Below are 24,177 nucleotides of genomic sequence, written 5' to 3'. Positions count from 1 at the left end.
GTGAGTTAACCTGGCCCCAACCCTGACATCATCTATTCCCCACGCGGCAGTCGGGAATAAACTGACCAGAGGTTGTCACGGACAACCACGTTCGTACACGCAGTATACTTGCAGCGCATGCGTGCAGGTGTGAAAATTATAAGCATGTCGAGAACGTAATTATATTTATCAAAAGGTGCGATCGGAACGTGATATCGCGTCTTAAAAATTATCTTGTACCAAGAAAAGGTTTGGCTTCGCCGCCATAACAAATCCACGTCGCTTCTCGCGTAACGAGAACATTGCCCGATTACCCTGGAGTCTGACAATTGTATGAACATTATGTCAATTGAAATAATAAGGAAAGAAAAACAGTTCTATTATAACGATTTTTTATTTAGTTATTTTTTATATGACGCTGCAACTCAACATAAAGTGTATGCGGAATTACCATCGTGATGTTGAGAAACTAATCTCGTCACGTTGTTGACAAGTGTAGTGAACCATAAGTACGGAAATGTGACACAAAAATCAAACTACGCGATAATAAAATGGCATTATTTAAGCGTTTGTTTGTTTTTTTACACTTCTTGAATGAAAATAATTCAAGAATAAAACACGGCAAATGTGGGGGTCTTACCTTATTTGTCAGATTACACAATACAATCCACAACTTCGTTCACACAACGCATCTGAACGCGTACCCGTTAACAGACTAGAAGTTTAATTTAACAGTACGAAAGAATACTTAGTGGTATGAATTCCAAAATCTTGATCACTCTTTGGTATCTACTGTACGCCGTACGTTCGACAAAAAACACACACACACACACAAAATATTGCAATAAATACTTTTTGTAAATCACATATCAAATGATTAAATATATTTATTAAAAATCGGGGGCATTATATTGGTTTGTTTTGAATTTTACGCAAAACTACTTGAGAGCTATCTGCGCTAGCCGTCCTTCATTTATCAGTGAAAGAATAGAGGAAAGGCAGCTAGTCATCACCACCCATCGCCAACTCTTGGGCTATTCTTTTACCAACAAATAGCGAGGTTGACCGTGACATTATAACGTCTCCACAGTTGAAAGGGCGAACATGTTTGGTGTGACGGGGATTCGAACCTGTGACCCTCATATTACGAGTCAGGAGCATTAAATAAGGAGCATGGAAGTGAAATTTGACGTTAAAATAATCCTTTCAGTGACGGACTTCAGAAATTATGTTCAAAAGTTGGTGTATTTTGTTTGTTTATTCGTTTGATGTCATTTGTTAATAAGCACAAAGCCACACAGAAGGCAATCTGTGCTCTAGCTACCAGGAGTATCGAAACCCAGTTTCTAGCAGTAGAAGCTCGTAGACATACAGCTGTACCGCTTGGAGGTTTACTTGTTTGAAGTTAAGCACAAAGCTATACAAGGGGCTATCTATGCTCTGCACACTAGGGGTATCAAAATTTGAATTATAACGTCATAATCCGCAGACAGAGAGTTGGTGTATTCACAATATTATAATATGGGATGGGAGTAAACGTTTAATTTTAAAATGTCCTTTACTGATAGTTTGTTTTGTCACATTTCGCACAAAGAGATTCAAGAGTTATCTGCACTTGGCGTCTCTGATTTTGAAATGAAAGACTAGAAAGAAGATAATTAGTTAAAAATGCCCACCGACAATTCTTGCGTTGCTTTTGTAAGACAGAATATTGGGATTTTATTAACCATCTTAAAACGCACTTACGTCGTCAAAGTACGAAAGTAAAAAAAAACACGCTATTTTTTCGCAAAAAATCGATCATTTTAAGAAGCTGTTTATATAGTTTATTATAAAAAGGAATTTTGTCAAAAATTATAAAAGCATGAATTATTTTTCCAATAATAGCTGATTTTTGATTGAAAGTGTTTCTTATTGACACTTTAAAATATTCTAAAATAACTTTTTAAAGAATTCTCAAATAATTTCTTTTTGTCATCCATCTTACCTGAGATAAAAATAATTTTAAAAAGAGTAGATTTTGGCACTTGTTTGCTGTACGAAATTTTCACTTTTTGCCCACCTCATGCACAATGAGTTGATCAATTTGAAATGCTTTTACGTAGATAGTTGATTGTTCAGCTTAGGTTGTAGATTATGAATTAGGAATGCTTTCTTTTTTTTTTAGCGTCCATTAATCTTTAACTAAGTCTGTTATTATGAAACGGTCATTGTACCGTTTTTTCGGGCCCAGCATGGCCAGATGGTTACGGCATTCGATTCGTCATCTAAGGGTCACGGGTTCGAATTCCCGTCACACCAAACATGCTTGCCCTTTCAACCGTGGAGGTGTTATAATGTGACGGTCAATCCCACTAGTCGTTGGTAAAAGTTGGCGGTGGGTGGTGACGACTAGCTGCTTTCATACACTGCTAAATTAGGGACGGCTAGCACAGCTAGGATAGCTGTCGTGTAGCTTTGCGCGAAATTCAAAACAAACCAGACCTGTTTTTTCGTTGCGGTCTTTGCTTAGGTGGCTGTAAATTCCAAAGTTATTGATTCTGTTAACCAAGGTTTGAGTCGTTGACCCAATATATACTTGCCTTAATTTTAAATCAACTTATTAGTCGCTCGAATTACGCATGTCTGATATAAGTGATTGACATGTAAAATAACCATAAATTATTAGTGTAAACTAATTCAATTAAAGAAACTCAAAAGCTAAAGACAGAAAAGTTTCACATAGCCACGTTTACTGAGAACTACCTGAAGTTGTACACAACATCTCTGATTATGTTTTAACCGACCCTAAAAAAACATGTTTTGTCACATAAGCTTCGCTATCACTCCTAAGATAATTAAATATACTGACTTTGTAAATTTTGAAGACTTACTAATTTGTGTAAAACCGTTATCTATTTGAGCTATAAACGGTTAACATGTTTGATAACCTTGTCACAGAAATATAAGGAACAGCTTCATCTAGATTCCATGCCTGTTAGGCCCGGTATGGCCAGATAGTTAGGGCGTTTGACTCGCAATCTGAGGGTCACGGGTTCGAATTCCCGTCACACCAAACATGCTCGTCCTTAAAGCCGTGGGGACGCTATAAAGTGACGGTCAATCTCAGTAGTCGTTAGCAAAGGAGTAGCCCAAGAGTTAAAGGTGGGCGGTGATGACTATCTATCTTCCCTCTAGTCTTACCCTGCTAACTTAGGGACGGATAGCTTAGATAGACCTCGTGTAGCTTTGCGCGAAATAAAAAAACAAACAAGCAAACAAAATCCATGCTTGTCAGTTCAAGAAACATAAAAGTAACCTGTCCAACGATGAAACTGCTGCCTTGAGTAATCCAAAACGTTTAAATAATGTATTGTTCTGAAATCCGGACAATGGAAGTATTGTTCTCATTCTCAACAAACAAGACCACCTTGATAAAATCTATTACTACAGCAAGTTTAAAGTTTTAGATAAAAATCGCCCCCAACAGAAGGAAAATAATCTTCAAAGATTCCTGTTAAAACTAAAGAAAAAGAATGTTATTTCTGATCAAGTATACAGCCAGATTAGACCTATTGGATCACATAGTGATATTATGTATGGTCTGTCAAAACTACATAAAGCAGTTGCACTGATCAGACCCATCGCATCTAACACAGGAGCACACAGTTATAAACTAACTGTATTTTTAAGTAAGTTGTTACTTTCCTTTACTAAGAATAACAACATCTAAAGACTCCCCTGATTTCTCTAATTTCACCAAATCCTTTGAATTTGATTCATCTATATACATCAATGTTTTAACATTAATTCATTATATGCTAGCGTATGGCTTGATGAAGTAATTAAGTAATGATACAGTATTTCCTGATAACATTAAAGTCAATGGCTTAACTAAAAATAAGTTTACTAAACTACTTGAAATTACAACCAAAGAATCTCATTTTGTGTTTAACAATAAGACATGATCAAATTGACAGTGTAGCCATGGGCTCACCACTTGCTCCTACAGTAGCTAATTTGTTCTTGTCTTGTCATGAAACCAAATGGTTACGGTCATTTCAGTCCGAATTTAAAGCTCTAGTGTATAAGAGATAAGTTGATGACATTTTTATTGTATTTATAAAGCAAAACCATGTCAAAAAGTTTCAAGATTACTTAAATTCAAAACATAAGAATATCAAGCTCATGGATGAAAAGCAAAAGAAATCTAAACTGTTCCTTTTTAGATCTAGCAGTCATCAACCAGAACAACAGGTTCAAAACTAAGTACTATCACAAACCAACATCTATTGACCTGTACTTCATTCCAACACGTTTATACCTGACCATTATAAAGCTAATTTAATAATTATTGTAGTTCTTAGAGCATATAAATTTGCCAGCTCCAATTTTGACGATGAATTTACGAATGTTAGAAATATGTGATTAAAAATGCCTTTCCTTCAGCACTCACCAAGAAAAGTATTTTTGAACATATCAATAAGGCTCACAATTCCAAAATTCCTGACTTCAACGTTACTAAACGTCCCATCACCTGAGCTGAATCAGATAATAACTTAAATTTAGAATTTAAATAAATGTTGATATGAATCCAGTTTATGATATTTGCAAACAAGATTGGTACACATAGTTTCTTTTTTAATACAAATATATTTTAGTATACAAATCAGAATACAATTAACAATAAAGATATGACAAATAATGATCTGTGTATAAAAGTTTTACAACCTTATAAACAATATCAAGTCTTTTTTTTTTCTGGTTTGGTATTTCCTTCATGTCTTATCGAGGGTTCACAATGAGTGAGTTAATTTCGAGTTGATGTGCACCCTTGTGCAAATTAATTGAAACAAATGGTCATTTTTACAATATTTTCAGTATGGTGGCTGGTGTAGGCTCGCTGGACCCGCTGATTTCCTTTAATAGTCATTTTTTTTCACACAGACGGCATCATTAGCTGTGTTTTGCAGTACGGTCGATCTGTTTTGGGGATATATGACGAAATTTTGAGGAATATTACATCATTCAAAATTGCGTTAGAAGGGCAAGGAGACCAGTCAAAAAACAACTTCTTACCAACTCAATGAAGAAAAAAACGGTATCAATGGGGTCTGAAATAGACGAACTGGACGCAAGAACAATGGAGGAAGGTGTTATTCAGTGACGAGACTCATTTCTTCGTACAGGGTCGAAGAAGTCTGCATGTTTGCAGATCTCCAGGTGAGAAACTTCAAGAATCTCACATCAATCAGTTCGTAAAACATCCCTTAAAGAAGATGTTTTGGGGCTTTTTCAACTACTATGGCACTGAAGACTTACATATCGTAGAAGGTATGATGCAAGAACCACAGTACATTGAAGTTTTGCAGAGAAGAGTTGTTCCAGAATTGAAAAAGAGATTTCCAGATGGATCTGGCATTTTTCAGCAAGATCTAGCTCCGTGCCACACATCGAAACTTGTGAATAATTTTATGACTACAAAGCGAATAAAGATGCTGGACTGGCCTGGAAACTCTCCGGACTTAAATCCTATTGAAAATCTTTGGCTGATTTGTAAAGAAAGACTTTGGGAAAAAGCCTGCACTACGAAAGAAAAGCTAATTGAGGCCATAATTGAGGTGTGGTACCGCGATCTAAAAATTAGTAAAGATTGCAGTCAATTCGTGAACTCGATGCCAAAGCAGATTAATGATCTTTTGAAAAATAAAAGGGGTTAAATCATGTATTAATTTGTTAGTAATTTTTGGATTCTCAGAAATAAAACGCAAAGAATTGAAAAAATCGTAATTTACCGTCTTGTTTCAATTAATTTGCACAAGGGTGTAGGTACAATTCACTTAACAAAAAGCTAGCTAGTTCTGCGTTTTTCGGTCTTCGCTCATCACACGTCGAGTTTTTTACATAATGTCTTCGTAAAAATACTAATGTCCGATGTCAATCCGCTGAAGTTAAATGGTTTGAAATGTTCAAGATCTGTAAATTTTCCTGACCAAATATCTAAAGTTCTCGATTAGTAAGCGTTAATCATTGTTATAGCTTCCAAAAAGTTTGGAAAACCGACGATAGCAAACCAATAATATACACTGTATCTTAGCGTATCGCGCTGATTAATTTATAGGCGTGAGGAGAATTTAGAAATTCCAACCTGCACAACAACATAGACGATACATCAGTGTTTACGTACATACATATATTGTTGATTCTTACACTCGAGAATCTTCTAGGACTTCAGTTAATAGGCAAAAATTTCGCAACATGGGTTTAACCGTATAAGCTGTGTACATTTCTAAATATAAATTTAACTTAAACAATACATATGTAATAGTAAATCCGCCACAATACTAACTTCTGATCAAAGCAGGCTACCTCGATAGATTAGATCCAGACCTCAACTGATCTTGCTTTTATATTATTGCTCATATAGGGAGTTTATTATTAAGTCTCATCAGTCCAGTAAATAAAATGCTATCTGAACTATCCATGTGTAAATAATATGACACTAAGCTAGTTTACAATACAGATTTCTATTTTTGAAAAGTAAAACCATAACAACTATGTGTTCCCTTGGCACTGAGAACCCAAAGGCCATTTTGGTAAATCTTGTCCTGGCCATATGTTTATCAACAAACCTCTTATGGAAACGTAAACATACATACCCAGTCATACACACACACACACACACAAAACAGTAAATTACTGGTGACGATAGCTATTATTTGGAAAGCTTTCGTAACTTATCAACTCAAACGTCGTGTACTGATGTTACTTGGGCCTTATTCTGGCAATTCTGCTGCCTCCTGAAACGTTTCTAGTGAATTATAACTTAAGTACAAGTTGGTAACGATGGTTAATAACATAAGAAAAAAAAATGTTTCATTTGTTGACAGCTTTCAACGTTGTTCGATAAAAACACGCAAATACTAGTTCACTATGACATTTCATGGAGACAGCTTGACAGGACTTTGGTCTATTTTCGACTTAGATTTGTTTGTAACTTAATATTACAAGATAAGAGTAGTACCGGTTTAAATACACAACCGGGAAGTCACCCAAAGAGTGCAGGCTCCTGTTCGCAATGTTACTTTTACTGATGCGGTAATCAATAAAAACATACGTAAGACAATTACTCGTCCTCGCGGACTTAGTTGACAAGGTCCTCTTTCTATTTCAACGTGTTATTGAGTTTTGATAGTTTCTCAAAATTCCAATTTGCTACCATTTTATAAAGAAAAGAGGCTGACCTTCAGTGTGACCTTGATCTTTGAGTTACATTCACCGAAAGTTAATCAACTGGTCCGTAGATGACACTCAACTTTCATAGTAAAGTTGATAAGTTAACTTAAAGCTTTTCTAGTTATACTGTTCACACATATACACACAGTGAGAAATGAAATAATATTCCCACAGTCGAACAAACATAAGCATCTCATTTTAACTCTGCGAATAAATATGGGCATCAGATGAAAATAAAGGTTACATATTTTAAAGGTTAATTAATTTAGTTTCCTTATATAAGTAGAATGAAGACAGAATTCATCTTTTGACTTTTTTGCAAACTATGGGTGTTGCTGGTATTTCAGGAATATCACACCACTAGAAACTTATTCGTAAAAACCTGGAGCTGAGACACATTTGAATAATACAAAATTATTGTAATTATCGAAAATGTTGAATAAGTTTTTTTCTTAATATTTATTTAAGTATTTCGCCAACAACAACAACAAATAGACGTCTCTTTAACCTGGTGGTTACGAATGAAATTAGAGTTCCTTACACACCATTTCAAAATAGTAAGTTTTAAGATATAGTTTCATGATGAAACTGTTTAGAATGGATGGCAGCTGCTTGTTGTGGAGACGCAGGTGCAGCGGACGACTTTCAAAACATCGTCCTCTACATTTTATCGCCACAACAGGCAGTTGCCGTCCATTCTATAAAGTTTCATCATGAATACTCTGCCTAAACAATCTATCAAAAAATGATAGTTTTAATTGTTGTGAAACTATAACTACTTTTAATTATAATGATTTATTTTATTTACGAGGCTTACGGATAGAGATCCAATCTAATAGATGATATATCTCTGTTCTTTCCGACATACTTCTCTTCGTGTTGCACATTTTGTTTTTTCCACGGTTAGGCCTATATTCTAGTAAGGCCTAGTTTTAAAGTGATGCATGTCTTTTACGTGCGGAGCTTTTTAATACGTACTAGAAATAACCTTATAACACCAAATATTTGCTGTTGTTTAATCAGACACTGGACATTTCGCTTTACATCTTCAGAACCAATCCACTACTACGCAAACCGTAACTGACAGCTCACAGCCTCAAACGGTTTAAATAATAAACTATTCGAATCTTTAGTGTGCGTTTGACAAATTAGGTACTAATTTCATTGTTGAAATCATTAACTGTTACCTGTAATAAACTAAAGTTATATCAATATAGACTACATAATGAACAAAAATTAATGCATATGACTTGAAAACATACAGTATTATTTATAACATATATTTTCATTTTTGTCTTGTTTTGTAACAATGTCTAAAACTTCGTATCTATATGTGTATTTTTCATAAAGCGTGTGTGCGCGTGGGATAGGGTACATGTATTTAACGGTTAAGCCTACAAAGAAAGCCTTTTATTTTTCGCATTTTTGTCCCTATAATTGCACGTCTGCCTATATATATATATATACAAGTATACACTACTTTTTGTTATCGATTTTCGTATTTAACTACACTGTATACATTTTTAGGTTGAATCCACTTTCCACCTGATAAACCTATACTATTATTAGAACTGATGATTTATTGTGTACTGGACAAAGAAAATATTTTTATTTCTGCTTTGTTTTGTAACGATCTATAAAACGTCGTGTCTATATATATGTATTTTTCATAAAGTGTGTGTGATGGGGTGCGCGTATTTAACAGTTAAGCCTACAAATAAATTGAACCCTTCTGTACTTCATAACAGGCCATTACCAAAACATATTTGACGGGCAGTTAGTTATTCACCAAAATAATCAAAAGAAATAAGTTCCAATAAAATATTCTGAATTACTTCCCCCAACTTTAATAATATACTGGGTTTAAACGACGTACCCTCTTTGAAAACACAAACAGACAAAACAGTTAATCATAGTTATTAAAATATCCATGCGACATCAGTTTCACTACTACCTTGCATTTGTATAGTATATAACGTTTATTGAGTACTTTTTGAACTAATGGTCGATTTTATATTGTCCTATAATCTTGGTTTCACTAAAAATTAGTTATTCTCGTTCAAACGTAATGCATTCAAATCAAAGATTATAGCACGAACCTCTGCCCTTTAATTACTCATTTTCCTTCCCTCTTAATTTTGGATTGAAAACCAGAAACACCAGATGATCTTTCAAAATATGATGTTTATTTTTGTACAGAACGCAAAAAAACACAAAAAACCCATGATGGTTAGAATAATTGTTCTTTATATTTTTTACTCATAAAAATTTCATAGAATAATTTATAGGTAGACAACTGTTTCATTCTCATTGAGAGTTAAATTTGTTTTCAAAATAAAACATCGTATGTGAAATAAGTATTCGTCATATACAAACAATTTAATCTTTTACAGAAGGCTCGGCATGGCCAAGCGTGTTAAGGCGTACGACTCGTAATTTGAGAGTCGCGGGTTCGCATCCACGTGGCTCCAAATGGGCTCAGTCCCCTTTTAGCCGTGGGGGTGTTATAATATGACAGTCAATCCCACTATTCGTTGGTAATAAAGTAGCCCAAGAGTTGGCGGTGGGTGATGGTGATTAGCTGCCTTCTCTCTGGTCTAACACTGCTAAATTAGGGACGGCTAGTACAGGTAGCCCTCGAGTATCTTTGTGCGAAAAACAAACAAACGCTCGCACAAAAACAAATTTATAAATTAAAATATATAATATTTGAGAGCAGTTATTTAAGTAAAAAACATAGCAAAAACCCACCTCAAAGAATATTCATTTTGTTTTCCTACTTGGATAAATATATAAACTGATACAATATTTTGAAATGTATAATATAAAATGTCTGTTTGTAATAAGGTTAAGTCATAAAATAACAATAAAAGTGAATTTCGATTGAGAATCTCGGTGACTTTCAGAATATAATTATTAGAATGTTTACAGTGTTACATAGAAGCTTTCACTGAGATTTTCTGGATATCAGTTGTGAAAAAATAAGCATAAGTCAGCGCAAATCACATATGCGAAACATCTTCCCTCATTTTGGAGCTCTCAGAAACTTAACTAGTGAAAAATAATTTGTTAAGTAGGTTCATAGAGAAAGTTGTAGAATATACTCATTATATTTTATATAAATTTCCCCTTTGTTTATATAATTTCTTATACATTTTTTTAAAAATGAAACATTAAGTTTATAAAACTAGTTTTCAAACCAACATGAGATTCGCCATTCATTGATAGATGTTTGTCTTTATCAGAATTTTCGAGCCATCAGGAAAGATGGAAGGCAACTAGTCAACAAAACTCACAACTAATTCTTGTCTGATCGAATAATGTGATTTGATCGTCACGCTTATAATGCACCAACAGTCTAGTATGCAAAACGCATTTCTGCAGATATGACCCCTGAACCTACAAATTCACAATCCGTGTAAGTTATCAATTAAATCAACCGCAAATCTACACTTGTACCCACTTCTACATTTACCAAAGCAGTAAATGTGCACATCTACGTGCAATGATGAAAATAAAACAGAAACAAATACTCCGCAGTGTAAAACTCATAGAAGGTAGATATATGTTTTGCTATTCCAGATCGATAAGGTGACTACACATCACATGCCGTTTGAATATAATATACTGGTATAAACATTTTGACAGAAAAACTTATACCTGCAAACAAACAACTATTGTTTACGAGGACCATTTTAAATGGGAAATTTTCTTTAAAAACGTTTGAGCAAAAGGACTTTTTGAACATGTTATATATATATATATATATATATTAACATCAGTAACTTTCATTCTAATATTAATACAATACCTTTATATGAATTTCATTTGCACTTAATCATGGCCAGGTGGTCAAAGCATTCGACTTGTAATCCGAGAGCCGCGGGTTCGAATCCCCGTCACACCAAACATGTTCGCCATTTCAGCCGTGGAAGCGTTATAATGTGACTGTCAATCCCATTATTCGTTGGTAAAAGAGTAGCCCAAGAATTAGCGGTTGGTGGTGATGACTAGCTGCCTTCTCTCTAGTCTTACACTGCTAAATTAGAAACAACTAGCGCAGATAGCCCTTGTGTAGCTTTGCGCGAAATTTAAAACAAACAAACACTTAATCACTGGTTAGCGCTTTAAGATCGCATTGATCTAGCCGATATAAACAAAATCCTTGTTCTAATTTATTTCAATAAATATACATGAAATTATAGAAATTGTAGAAAAGGCAATGTTATGTAATATTCCTATCATTTCATTGCACGTTACAAAAACGAAAATTTTGTTTTTAAGCACAAGGCCAAACAAAATGATATCCGATCAGTGCCCATCGCAGGTATCGAAATATGATTTTTAGTATTATAAGCTGGAAAACTTAATGTTGAGCCACCAGAGTGCTCCGAAAGTTCATAAAAATATCACAACACAAATTATCTAGATTTACTTTTAACCAACTTTTTAAAAGAAATATAATATATTACAATTATTATTTTCAATTGATAGCATTATTATTTTGCTTGACCCTCCCCTATTGGCACAGCAGCATGTCTTCGGACTTCTATGCTATAAAGCGGGTTTCGATACCTGCGGTGGGCAGAATATAGGTAAACCTTTATGTAGCTTTGTGTTTAAATACAAACCCGAACAAATACAATTATTTCGTTTATTTGTTTAACATATAGCGGCATCTATATAATTTGGTATAATTCAGTTGGTCTAAATAAGTTTCTTAATATACCTTCAACACACTGAACTTTTGGCGTATTTCTTAAAACTGTTGATTTGATAATTGCTCTAAAGTTCTCAAATTATCTTGAAACCTTATTTACTGTAATTTCTCAAAACTGTTTACGCAAAGTTTTTGCAGTAGGCATTTTATTATATGAATAAGTGATATAATTTCTTTCCATGTTATGTACAACTGACGTCCTAGCTCTTACCAAGTTGTTTCATTATGAACAATCTTTATCTGATCATCCTTAGACGACAATTTATTTCAAATAACAAGACTGCCTTTTCGCCAAGACCAGCACGTGTTTACTACGTGATTTTTTTGTAAATCACTTTGTCACTGATTACTTAAGTTTACTGGCCAATGAAAAGGTCAACTTATTATTGAAAATAAATGTGTGTGTAACAATATTGTTACAAAAGGTCACTCACTAACAGTGCGATAAATTATCAATTACGAATCCATAACATTTACACAAACTTTAAGCCCATGTATTTTGTAATTCTTGACCTCCAGAAAAAATGCCAGGTTTAAAAGCAATGGGTGTGAAGAACGAATTTATCTTTTGAACAGTTGAACCTTTGCAGCGTTTCAAGACTTGCAATAAATCAAAGGCCTCTATATATTATTTACCGTCCTACACGTGCTAGAACAAAGTTTTACGTCGGGCAGAAAATATAAGTCGGAGTGCGTGAGCTTACGCCACCCTAGTTCAGTACTACCTGGGGTCGTTGTTAGATAAGTGTGAATCAGGACACTCGAAAGGTCTAATTATGTTTAAACTGTTTGTAATCTTCGGCTAATTACATCTTAAAAGTGCGGGCTCGTTGACCAAGAAAAGACCATTGGCCGGTTGGGAACACGATCTGTTTGCTATACCCTGTTATTTGGACCACTAGGCACTAGACGCAAGCCTAGCCCTGCTGTGCAATAGATAATTGGAAGCTTTTCTCAAACCAGCCATTAATCGTGTTCACTTCGCTCAAAAACTCTAGTTCTTTCACGCATATCATTTCATCCAATTAATCATTCGTAATCACCGATATCACACCTTTTCTTAACGTGATAATTGGGTTGGCGTTGTTATAAGCTACATAGTCACAGCCGCCTGTCACCGCTATTACAAAAACTAACTACTATGCTGTAACAAGAAAAAAAAAGAGCGCCACCTATCGGTCCAGCTTGGTCATCCATCACCGGCGTTTGGCTTTCACTCTGCTCATGTCATGCACGTCAAAAACTGTGTGGCTCGTATTTAGTTATGAACTTATCGTACTGATTCTAAAATTATGTATAAAATTTATTCGATCGTTTATTTTCGTAAATGCAAACTTTGTGTTTTTATTATATATATATATATTATTTCTGATGAAGACAAAGGAATCATCAGCAAACTTTCTGGTTTCTCACTCCAGGAACTCCTACCCCAGAAACACAAAACTGCAAACCTGTGAATTTATACGCTAGATACCTGTTTTCGGTATCAGTGGTAGGCCAAACACAGCTACCCCATTGTGTAGCTTTGTGCTTAACTATGGACACTGAAGATCATATTATGTTTAATTTAGCAGCCAGTATAATAATTAACGCTATTTGTGACACGAATTACTAGGATAACAAGAGTATTCTTATATGAATTTTCTAAACATAAAATATGTATATTAGGTGTAAACATTAGCCTCACGGTAAAGTAGTTCGGTTTGTTTGTTTGTTTCTTTTGAATTTCGCACAAAGCTACTCGAGGGCTATCTGTGCTAGCCGTCCCTAATTTAGAAGTGTAAGACTAGAGGGAAGGCAGCTAGTCATCACAACTCACCGCCAACTCTTGGGTTACTCTTTTACCAACGAATAGTGGGATTGACTGTCACATTATAACGCCCCCACGGCTGGGAAAAGTAGTTCGGAAAATTCTATATGCGTCTAAGCGAAAATTATAGCTTTAAAACCTGAAAGTTTCGTACTTTATAAATGCTTATTACACTTTAATATTATAATATAAAATTAAATCTAAGTATCCTACAATAAGTTATCTATTCTACGTTATTTGTTATTTACTGTATTATATACAAGTCGTTTTTACCACTAACTGATACCAAGTTGTAGGAAACAACTTTCTTTTGAATAATAAGGCAGTAAATAGTTGCTTTTAACGTTTCCGCACTTTCACACACCTGTTTACTGACGGAAATACCACAATGAAACAAGTTTTAAAACAATGCAATTTTCAAAGAGAAATCGGAGAAGATTTTACCTCCTAATTAAATAAGTAATAGGCCCGGCATGGCCAAGCATGTAAGGCGTGCGACTCGTAATCTGAGGGTTGGTGGTGGGTGGTGATGACTAGCTGCCTTCCCTCTAGTCTTACACTGCTAAATTAGGGACCGCTAGCACAAACAGCCCTCGAGTAGCTTTGTGCGAAATTCAAAAAACAAACAAACAAACAAATAAGTAATCGCTAGATTCCACAGTGTTTTGCAACAATTCCTGATGTTTATTTTTTGTTTGTTTGTTTGTTTTTTGGAATTTCGCACAAAGCTACTTGAGGGCTATCTGTGCTAGCCGTCCCTAATTTAGCAGTGTAAGACTAGAGGGAAGGCAGCTAGTCATCACCACCCACCGCCAACTCTTGGGCTACTCTTTTACCAACGAATAGTGGTATTGACCGTCATATTATACGCCCCCACGGCTGGGAGGGTGAGCATGTTTAGCGCGACGCGGGCGCGAACGCGCGACCCTCGGATTAGGAGTCGCACGCCTTACGCGTTTGGCCATGCCAGGCCTGAGACAAAAGAACCAAACTGTATTAATTATCTTCGTATCTAATTGATAATAACTCTAGATTCTATGTTTAATTTAAATGATGTATGAATGATGGATATGGTAACCTGATGTCGGATTTTGTAATATGGGAACTTTTTGTGCCAGAAAATATATGGATAAGACTTTGGTGAGATAAAACTGCGTTTTGTTAGTTTGCTGCTGTTTGAAATTTCTTGTGATGAACAAATCCAGTTAATCTTTTCATACGTGTAACAACCAGTGAACAGGTACTGAACATTATGAGCTGCTACTTTTGTTTTCAACCTTTCACATTACACTAACGTGTACACACTTCCTTCATAGTCTATACATGAAAGAAAAAAGAAAAAAATACTAAACCCTTTTACGCATTTTCCGTTTTTACTGTTTTCTGGCTATACTATTACAAATATCAATTAGATTTATCATAACGATATACCTATGCAATCCTATTGTTTTCCTTTAAAAAGTTTAAAAGTTTCCTTTAAAGGTTTAAAAAGTGTTTAGGACGGAAGTTTGTTTGTTTGTTTGTTTGTTTTTTTTTAATTTCGCACAAAGCTACTCGAGAGCTATCTGTGCTAGCCGTCCTCAATTTAGCAGTGTAAGACTAGAGGGAAGGCAGCTAGTCATCACCACCCACCGCCAACTCTTGGGCTTCTCTTTTACTAACGAATAGTGGGATTGATTGTAACATTATAACGCCCCCACGGCTGAAAGAGCGAGCAAGTTTGGCGCGACGGGGATGCGAACCCGCGACCCACAGATTACGAGTCGTACGCCTTAACACGCTTGGCCATGCTGGGCCGTTTAGGACGGAAGATGAACCCAAAGCACAAAAACCGATGTGGTTTAAACAGTGTTCGTTTGTTTTTAATTTCGCGCAAAGCTACTCGAGGGCTATTTGCGCTAGCCGTCCCTAATTTAGCAGTGTAGGACTAGAAGGATGTCAGCTAGTCATCATCACCCACCGCCAACTCTTGGGCTACTCTTTTTCCAACGAATAGTGGGATTGACCGTAACATTATAACGCCCTCACGGCTGAAAGGCGAGCATGTTTGGTGCGACCGGAATTCGAACCCGTGACTCTCGGATTACAAGTCGAACGCCTTAACACGCTTGGCCATGCCGGGCCGTTTACACAGTGTTATTTCTATTAAAATAAGTATGTGTAAATACAAATACATAAAGTAACCAACAATTCTAGTAGCGTACACTACATTAATTATAAATAGGAAATTAAATCAACACCACATAACAATAATAAACTTGACATAAATCAAAACCAAAATTTCACAACGAGGCTTATTAAAACGAAACAAAATTGTCCTTTGTCAGTTCTTGTCATTTCTATTAAGTCTTAATGGAAAATGCTTGTGGCCATAGGTCCCAAAAGTGTTGGGGATATTCTTTCTACAAGACATGATTCAAACGCTGATGTCAAACTAGGTAGCAGCTGCGGAGAATCAGTTAGGGTTTAGGAGTTAAGTGATTAAACCTACAACGTCCCAACTCCTACTGCCTAATTACGTTAAAGCTAACTTTAGTATGTTGATTTCAACGAGCTATATATAATATAACCTTAAAATATCGCTGCTACTCACGAACTATACCTCTCGAGCACCATTTTATCGGAGGTATAAATGCTGGAAGAACATCACATAACTGTTGCGTATTTGATTTCTCAAATGTATCTAAAAAAAGTAAATAAATCGGTTACTTTTCGTAAGTATATACGTGTTGATAATTTTGCGTTTTGTTTTATGTATTACCTACTAGGTTTCCATCACAAAACAAACCTTATTAAAGAAGTAGTTGATTATTATACGTCCAAAAGGATTGAACTTCAATCAGATAGTCCCCTGCTGGCTTAACGGTATGTCTGGAGACTTTCAATGCTATAATCCGTGTTTTAATACCATAGTAGGCAAAGAACAAATAGCTCATTGTGCTTAACTTCAAATCAACAAACCCATCTGATATTCACGACTCTGCACCAGCGTTTCGCTGCATCAGTTTTTTCAGGTATCTAATGTAAATAAGTTCCAGCATTTCATTCAGTTATCGAAACTATTGTAAATCTTAACACACCATCGTTTTTCAAATTATATAAGTAATAATTCTTTGCCAAGTGTACAGTATTTAGAGATAGCTTTTCATGGGTAAAATGGTAATGATTAAGTTATGTATTAATTATTATCCTCACTATCTCGTAATCAAATAAATGAAAACAATGTATAAGGAATGGAATGATAAGTTGGTAGAATATATTAAATAATACACTGTTTCAAGCTTTTTAAAGTGTTAATTATATTCTAAATATATATATACGTCAATATTTATGTTTAGATGGAACTTTACGATTTTTGAAAAATAATGTTGTGTCACCAACAATTCCTTCATTTTACCCTCATCTGCAAAATGTCAAATTTATGATGAAATTAGAACAACCACAGCTTGAAGCATTATACACTGTATTGTATTTGTTTTTAATTGCTCGCGTTATGCTTTGAGGACTGACCACATTAAATACAAAATTCGTCACTTCCAAATTTGTAAAATTGTATACAATTTTAATTTGTTGTAAATATAAAAAGAAAAGTAAAATGACACATGATTCTAATTGCCTAACTTTCAGAATATTGTTCCATTTAGGAGCTCATACTGTTTTAATCTTGGTGCGTAATTTTATCTTGAGTAATTGGTTATAAAATCAACTATATCTATATTTGCACGTAACCAACACTCGGATATACATCTGTGCTAATGTTTCTTCTGAAAAACGACGTTCCATCACAAGCAGTAAAGGAGGTGATGCTAACAACACCATTAACTTCTACAGTAATTTGTTTCCCTACAAAACAATTGCTCTTAAAAGAACCAAACCAATGAGAAAACGCTTGCAAAGGCGAGATAAAAACAAAACAAGAAAAAAATTGACTTGGAAGAGCTCATCAAGAAGATAAAAGAACAAGGTTTAACATTTTGTTAACGTCTTAGAATATATTATTTTAGAAGAACCAGGAGAAGCCACAGATTTGGTTAAAGGCAGATGGTTAAAAATCATTACCAACTATTATGCAAATGTGATACAGAAACTTATGGCAAATGGTTCGCAATAGAAATAATTGATGCTAAGAGAGGAGATATTCGACATATTTTTAACGGCTCGTCATAGCCAAGTGGTTAAGGCATTCGACTCGTAATCTGAGGGGCGCAGGTTTGAATCCCTATCACATCAAACATGCTTGCCCTTTCATTACTACTATACGTACTACCTTATTTATGACAAATAGTAAATAATTGACAGGCTGTTCATTAAAATTGAAAGGTTTTCTGCTTCTCCGAATATCACTACTCATCATTGTAAATATACTTGGCATTGTTCAGGTTTTTTTTTATTTTAGGCTTATGTTGTGTACGTAATTACAATTGAGCAGTACTATGTACATATCCTGGAAGACTGAGCTGTAACATGTGCAAATTTATCACGTCACTTGCCTTTACTTTCGTAAAAAAAAAAATACATATGGTAAGATAGCGGTAGTTTGTTTTTGAATTTCGCTCAAAGTTACATGAGGGCTATCTGTGCCAGCAATCACTAATTCAGCAGTGTAAGACTAGAGGAAAGGGAGTTAATCATCACCATCTGTCGCCAACTCTTGGGCTACTCTTTTAGGAACGAATAGTGGAATTGACCGTAAAATTATAACGTCCCCACAGCTGAAAGGGCGAGTATGTTGGGTGCGACAGAGATTCGAACTCGCGACCCTCAGGTTACGAGTCGAGCGCCTTAACCACTTAGCCATGCCGGATCAGGTAACGGTAGTACAGATGTGTACAGCTTAATTATCATCAATGGCTAGTAGCCTCTCCAATTAATATAAATAAATTGGCACTTTTATTGCCCCCTAGTGGTTCAGCGGCTTGAAGGCTTATAGCGATAAACTTCTGGGTTCCAACTGCACAGAAGATTCGAATAACTCATTGTACAACTTTTTGCTTAACAACAAACAAACTTGTTACGTTATTCTTACATAAATCCAAAATATATTTATATTCAAGTAAACCGTTAAACTGATAAAAATTCAACATAAACTTTATATAAAATTAAAGTAAAAAATATAAGGAAGACTGCAATTTATCAATGACTTACGTAATTCAATAGGAAGTTGACAAAAGATAAGCAAAACAAGTGATTACTTAATATTATCAATTCTAATAATAATCTCAACTTTCATTAAAAATAAGTCTGTTGAACGGCAAGTACAAAATAGATATATTACGATAAACTGGAAAGCATTACTCGATTAACAGAAAACTAACGTGGATTGTTATTGTATAGTTTCAAATCCAAATTTATTTTACAGCTTAAGTTACATTTTTTCATCTGAGATAAACATTATGCACATAATTTTTGCACTCTTTATTAAAAAATTGTGGATAATATGGTCCTGTCCACGGCGTTTAACAATGATAAAGCTGTACACCTGAAGTTTCTGGAACCATCTTGCTATTTGGCTTTCTGAATGGCAAAAATTCACGGCCAATTCATTGCTGCATGATCTGTCTAGAGTTTTAACTTTCTTTACATGTAGATATTGATTGAAGTAACTAAGGGCTCTATAACAACACTTATTAGATATTTTCAAGTTGTATAATACTTCCTTTCTGAAGCATTCATTGCTTTTCTAAAGTAGGTAATCGCATACTGTTTTTTCTTGTTGTACTTGTGACAAAATTTCCCCAACGCAAAATCACTACATCAGTATAAAAAAGTTAGAAAATTTTCCAGAGTTGGGTATGCTAATACAGGAGTAGTGTCAAATTCTTTCTTCATTTTATTTAATGTTTGTCCACAGTCAGTAGCCTAATAAACTTATTTTGCTTTTCATGTACTTTGTGTAGAGAACAAACTGTGTCAAAGAAATGTTTTACAAAATGACGATCATAGTCCAAGAAATCCTCTCACTTCATGCAAGTTTTTTGATCGTAGTGAATTATGAAGAGTTAATCTAATGGATTTACAGACAATTCTTACTTGCTGGCTATGTTTCCAAGGAAATTCACCTGTTGATAGAATAATTCACATTTCTTGGAATTTACCTTAAGTTTCCCTTTTTTCAATCAATCCAGAATATTTCTTAGCTCGTTCAAATCATTACCGAAGGTCTTCCCATGTGTTATTATATTATCCAAGTAGAGGAGTGTGATGTGTCGGCCAAACTCCATTAATCATAGAAATATAGCAGAGAATTACATAATCTAAATGATAACATAAGTTGCCATAATCAACTTCCTACAGAAAAAAAAAGTCTTTTCTTTACTGGCTTAGTCGACTTGAACTTGTCAATATTCACTCTTAAGTTCCAATGGTGAAAACTATTTTATCCATACAGAGCATCTGAAACAGAGTCATTTCTTGACACTGGAAAGGAATTTTTCTTTGTAGCTTTATTCACCTTCTTATAGTCCAAATTTGGTTCATTCTTGTTATTTACAATTAAAATAGGTTTTACCAAATGATTAATATCTGGTTCTGTCACTCCTTGTTCCTTCATGGCTTCCATCTTTTTAAAATTCTCAACCAGTTGTGAAAGTAGAAATTGTCACTCCTATTTTCTTCATCTCTGGAAATAGTTTCTCTCCTTTTATTGCCAAATCTGGTTGAGCTATTGTAGTTGTAGGGCTAATGTAAATCAACACACTGCAAGATCTCCCAACAATAATCCTGCGATCTGATTTATTTAAATAATGAACTTCTTACCTCATTTGGAGCAGATGGAGGTATTCTCAACTAACTTTGCCAATAAGTCCAGCCAATTCCTTTTTCGATGCATAGTTAGCTCTCTGTTGTTACATTGATCTGGTTGGGCTAAAACTCTTCTTGAGGTATTGTCTTTTTAGCGTCTTAATAGCTGTTTATTCCTCATAGAGTCAGCTGTAATGGATAGGTATGCCACCACGGTTATCGAAACCGATTTTTAGCATTTGAAGCTAACTGGCTTGCTATTGAGATATTATTGTTCGGGAGGATCATTTGAAAAAAATGTTTCATTATTTGCTGTCACGTTTTTGGCTGAAAACTAAAAATCAAAATATTTTATACCACTTGCTGTTTAAATTGGTATAGTCATGATTTTTGTTTGTTTATAATTATGCGTAAAGCTACACAATGTACTATCTGTGTTCTACTCACCACGGGTATCAAAACCCGCTTTTTAGCAATATGAGTCAGAAGACATGCCGCTGTGCCACTGGGGCTTATTTTAACTCCTAGTCTATTCCTTATGTTTTTTTTTTGTTTTTTTCTTTTAATAAAGCCACAAAGGCTATCTGCTCAGCCCACCGAGGGGAATCGAACCCTTGATTTTAGCGTTGTAAATCCGGAGACATACCGCTGTACTAGCGGGGGGCCCATTCCTTATGAATAGTGTAGATATACATTTCTAATACTATATATTTCTACTCTGGTAGACTCTTTATATGTATATGTATATACAGCTCAGTGGGCATATCCTATACGAAATGAAAAACATGAAAAGTTAAACTGATATAAATTAATGACAGATGCCCTAATTTTTTCCATCAAATATAAGTAAAGTGTTTTTTTAAGTTTACTGAAAACAAAACCAAACGTTACAAAACATCCGAAACGAATTGTGGGAATCAGATCACATGCGTAAATAATCATGGCGGAGGCAGTTAGGGTGAAACCGTCTAGAAGTAAAACAAGAAAGGTGAAATCCATTATTAATTTTTTTTTTAGTTTACTGTATTGTCTCTGCAACTGAGAACTATCAGTTACCGGGTGTCTAATGACACTGAAGTGAATTTTAAGAGAAATGTTTACTTCCAAGTGTTTAGAACTTTAGAAGTAGATCTACGAGACTAGTAGAAGTAAACATTTCTCAATTTTCTATGTTAAGAATCCAGGTTCAACACTTGAGAGTTTTGAACTATTTAAGTTACCAATAAAAATGTATAACCTCCCTAGTGTTACAGTCTCAGGGTATCTTTCTTTTGCTCTTTATTAAAATTTTAAAATAGTAGTATTCTAAGAAACGTTATTAAAAAATCTAAGTTCTAAAGTAGTTTTGTAAAGAAGTTATGCATAATATTTGCTATGTCTCAAAACATTATTGAAAATGAAATGGCAAAGTTATAGATTTAAAATTACATGATTTACCTCTACCAAAAAGAAGAGTGCTCATTGTATAATTGGAAAAAAAAGTTTTGAAAAACTGTTAAGTATTATTAGATAGATTGTTCTACAAAGTTTCATCATGTTAAGTATTAATTGTTAAGCTTACTCAGTGATGTCGAGAAAACCCACTTGTAGAGAAATATATATGTAAAAACTGCTCATTTAGGTTGTTACATAGAGGACGGTAAAATATTTTCTCAACTCAAATGAGCTGTTTTTACATGTATGTTAAGCGTACTGTTCAATTGAAGATTTTTAGTTTGTATACAGCTGCAAGGATGTTATTCTATAATTTACCAAATATGTAAATAAATTGGAATAAAATGGTACCTTATAAAATAATTTATATCTAAAAGGTCTCACAAAAGAATAGAGAAAATAAGCAGGCATTTTACATCGGCTAATCTCTAAATTGTCTGTTGATTTTGTACTTTTCATCAGTCACTATTCCAAAAATAACCATAAAGCTTTATGTAATTTAGTTAAATGTTTTTCTTCAAGATAAACTAATTCTTATTATTTTTAAACTAATTTTTTTGTCTTTATAAAGCAGTATTTTTTTCTGCATTATTGTTATATATGTAAAAAATGGCTGGAATGAGTAGATAAAGCACTATGTAGAGGCATACCAGCCTTTTCTTACATATATAATTTTCTCTACAAGTGGGTTTTCTCATCATCATGGGTTTCTGCATCACTGTCTGTTAAAGTATACAAAATTTTTTAATGTTTTAATGGATTACTGATTTTTCCTCTCACTTAGCCTTCTGTTTCAAGTATATTTTAGGAAGGTGTCACATACTTACTGTCTTTTGATAATTCAGTTATTTTTCACTACAGTCCTGTTAATAATACTTTATCATGTTGTGTATAACTGAATATGAATCATCTGGCAACTAAAAATAAACATTGAATGGTTAACCTATAAACTGACTAAAGTTTTGTTTAAGAGTAGCAAGATTCCATTAGATTAATGAGCAGGTTATTAACATTAAGAAAAAACAGACAGACTAAAGAAAAGGCTTAATTTTAAGTTTGGGAAATGTTTTGAAGTTTTTCAATCAGTTTATAGGTTAACCATTCAATGTTTATTTTTAGTTGCTAGATGAATCATATTCAGTCATACACAGCATGATAAAGTACTATATTACAGAGAGATCTCTTAACTTTAACTGAGATAATTAGGAGTGAAGGTAGTTTTGCTTAGAGCAGAGAATTTGTAATAAGTATTTAAATTATAAATCTAACCTTTAATACAGACATTATGACTTTTTTTTTATTATAAAAGTGATTGACACCCATTAGAATTTGCAAATACCATTAAAGCAAATTTTTTCAATTATACATATATACAGAAATTCTAAACAAATGTTACAATATACTTGAAGCTTCTGTCAGAAAATATCAAGCCCACCTATTTTACAGTTGTAAAACTTTGTATGATAATATGCATGATTTTGAACATTGATGTTTATATTGATGTTTTATTCAAACAGAAACATACAAGAAAGGAGAAAGTGAACATTGACCAGCTATCAGTCAAATGTGAGGTATGGCTAATATTTGGCTTTTTTTTTATCTCACTGCTGTTGCCTACTTTTATTTTATTCCTGAGTAGTGTATAAGAGAGTTATACTTGATAGATCTTATAGTGTATAAATGACTGCTCATAATCTTAGAATATATGTATTATACTTATTAATTAACATGTTTGAGTTATTCACTTGTTGTTAGATCATAATATTTCAAATGGTTGTTAAGTTTGAGTTAGGTTGTTGGCATAAAAAAAAAACATTTTCACAGACATACCTGAAATGACATAAGAAAATAAACAAAGCAGTAATTTAAAGTGTTTTAACTTAATATTTGGTATATTCCATTTTTTATATTTCATCATCTTGATGAACTTTTATCATAAATTTTTAATTTCTTAGGCATCAACTTAACATATATTGTGGATGAACAATTATTAAGGCATTTTTCTTGCTTATAAGCTGACATAATTTGCATATGTCAGAGATCATTTTGTAATTGAAGTCTGTCCTGCATTTGCCTTCAAGAAAGAAAAAATCCACAAATTATGTTTTTAGGAAACAATCAAACTTCCTCTGGAACTTCTGTAGGGTATTGATTTGCACTACTGCCAATGGCAACTCATTTCATAAACTAATCACATTAGTAAAATAAAACTGCCTTAACCCAAACCCAGCTTGTGTTTTTCCAAATGTTCTCTAATATTTTCAGTGGTACTTCATCC

General features: G+C 34.1%; 1 protein-coding gene across 2 annotated transcripts in view; it reads left to right on the top strand.

Moving 5' to 3' along the window:
- The first annotated feature begins 21,335 nt into the window (after positions 1-21,335).
- Epg5 (ectopic P-granules autophagy protein 5) overlaps positions 21,336-24,177 on the top strand; it is a 98,678-nt gene continuing 95,836 nt past the window's right edge. For both annotated transcript variants that reach the window (XM_076510385.1, XM_076510384.1), the window contains exons 1-2: positions 21,336-21,453; positions 23,417-23,470. In XM_076510385.1, coding sequence (XP_076366500.1) covers positions 21,406-21,453; positions 23,417-23,470 — 102 coding nt within the window. In that variant the 5' untranslated portion in view covers positions 21,336-21,405. The remainder of the gene's footprint in view (positions 21,454-23,416; positions 23,471-24,177) is intronic.

This window comes from Tachypleus tridentatus, chromosome 7 (assembly GCF_004210375.1).
Source record: "Tachypleus tridentatus isolate NWPU-2018 chromosome 7, ASM421037v1, whole genome shotgun sequence".
In the NCBI taxonomy this organism is placed as follows: Eukaryota; Metazoa; Arthropoda; class Merostomata; order Xiphosura; family Limulidae; genus Tachypleus; species Tachypleus tridentatus.
Note: the sequence above shows the minus strand (reverse complement) of the source record. Positions and strands in the feature narration are given on the sequence as shown.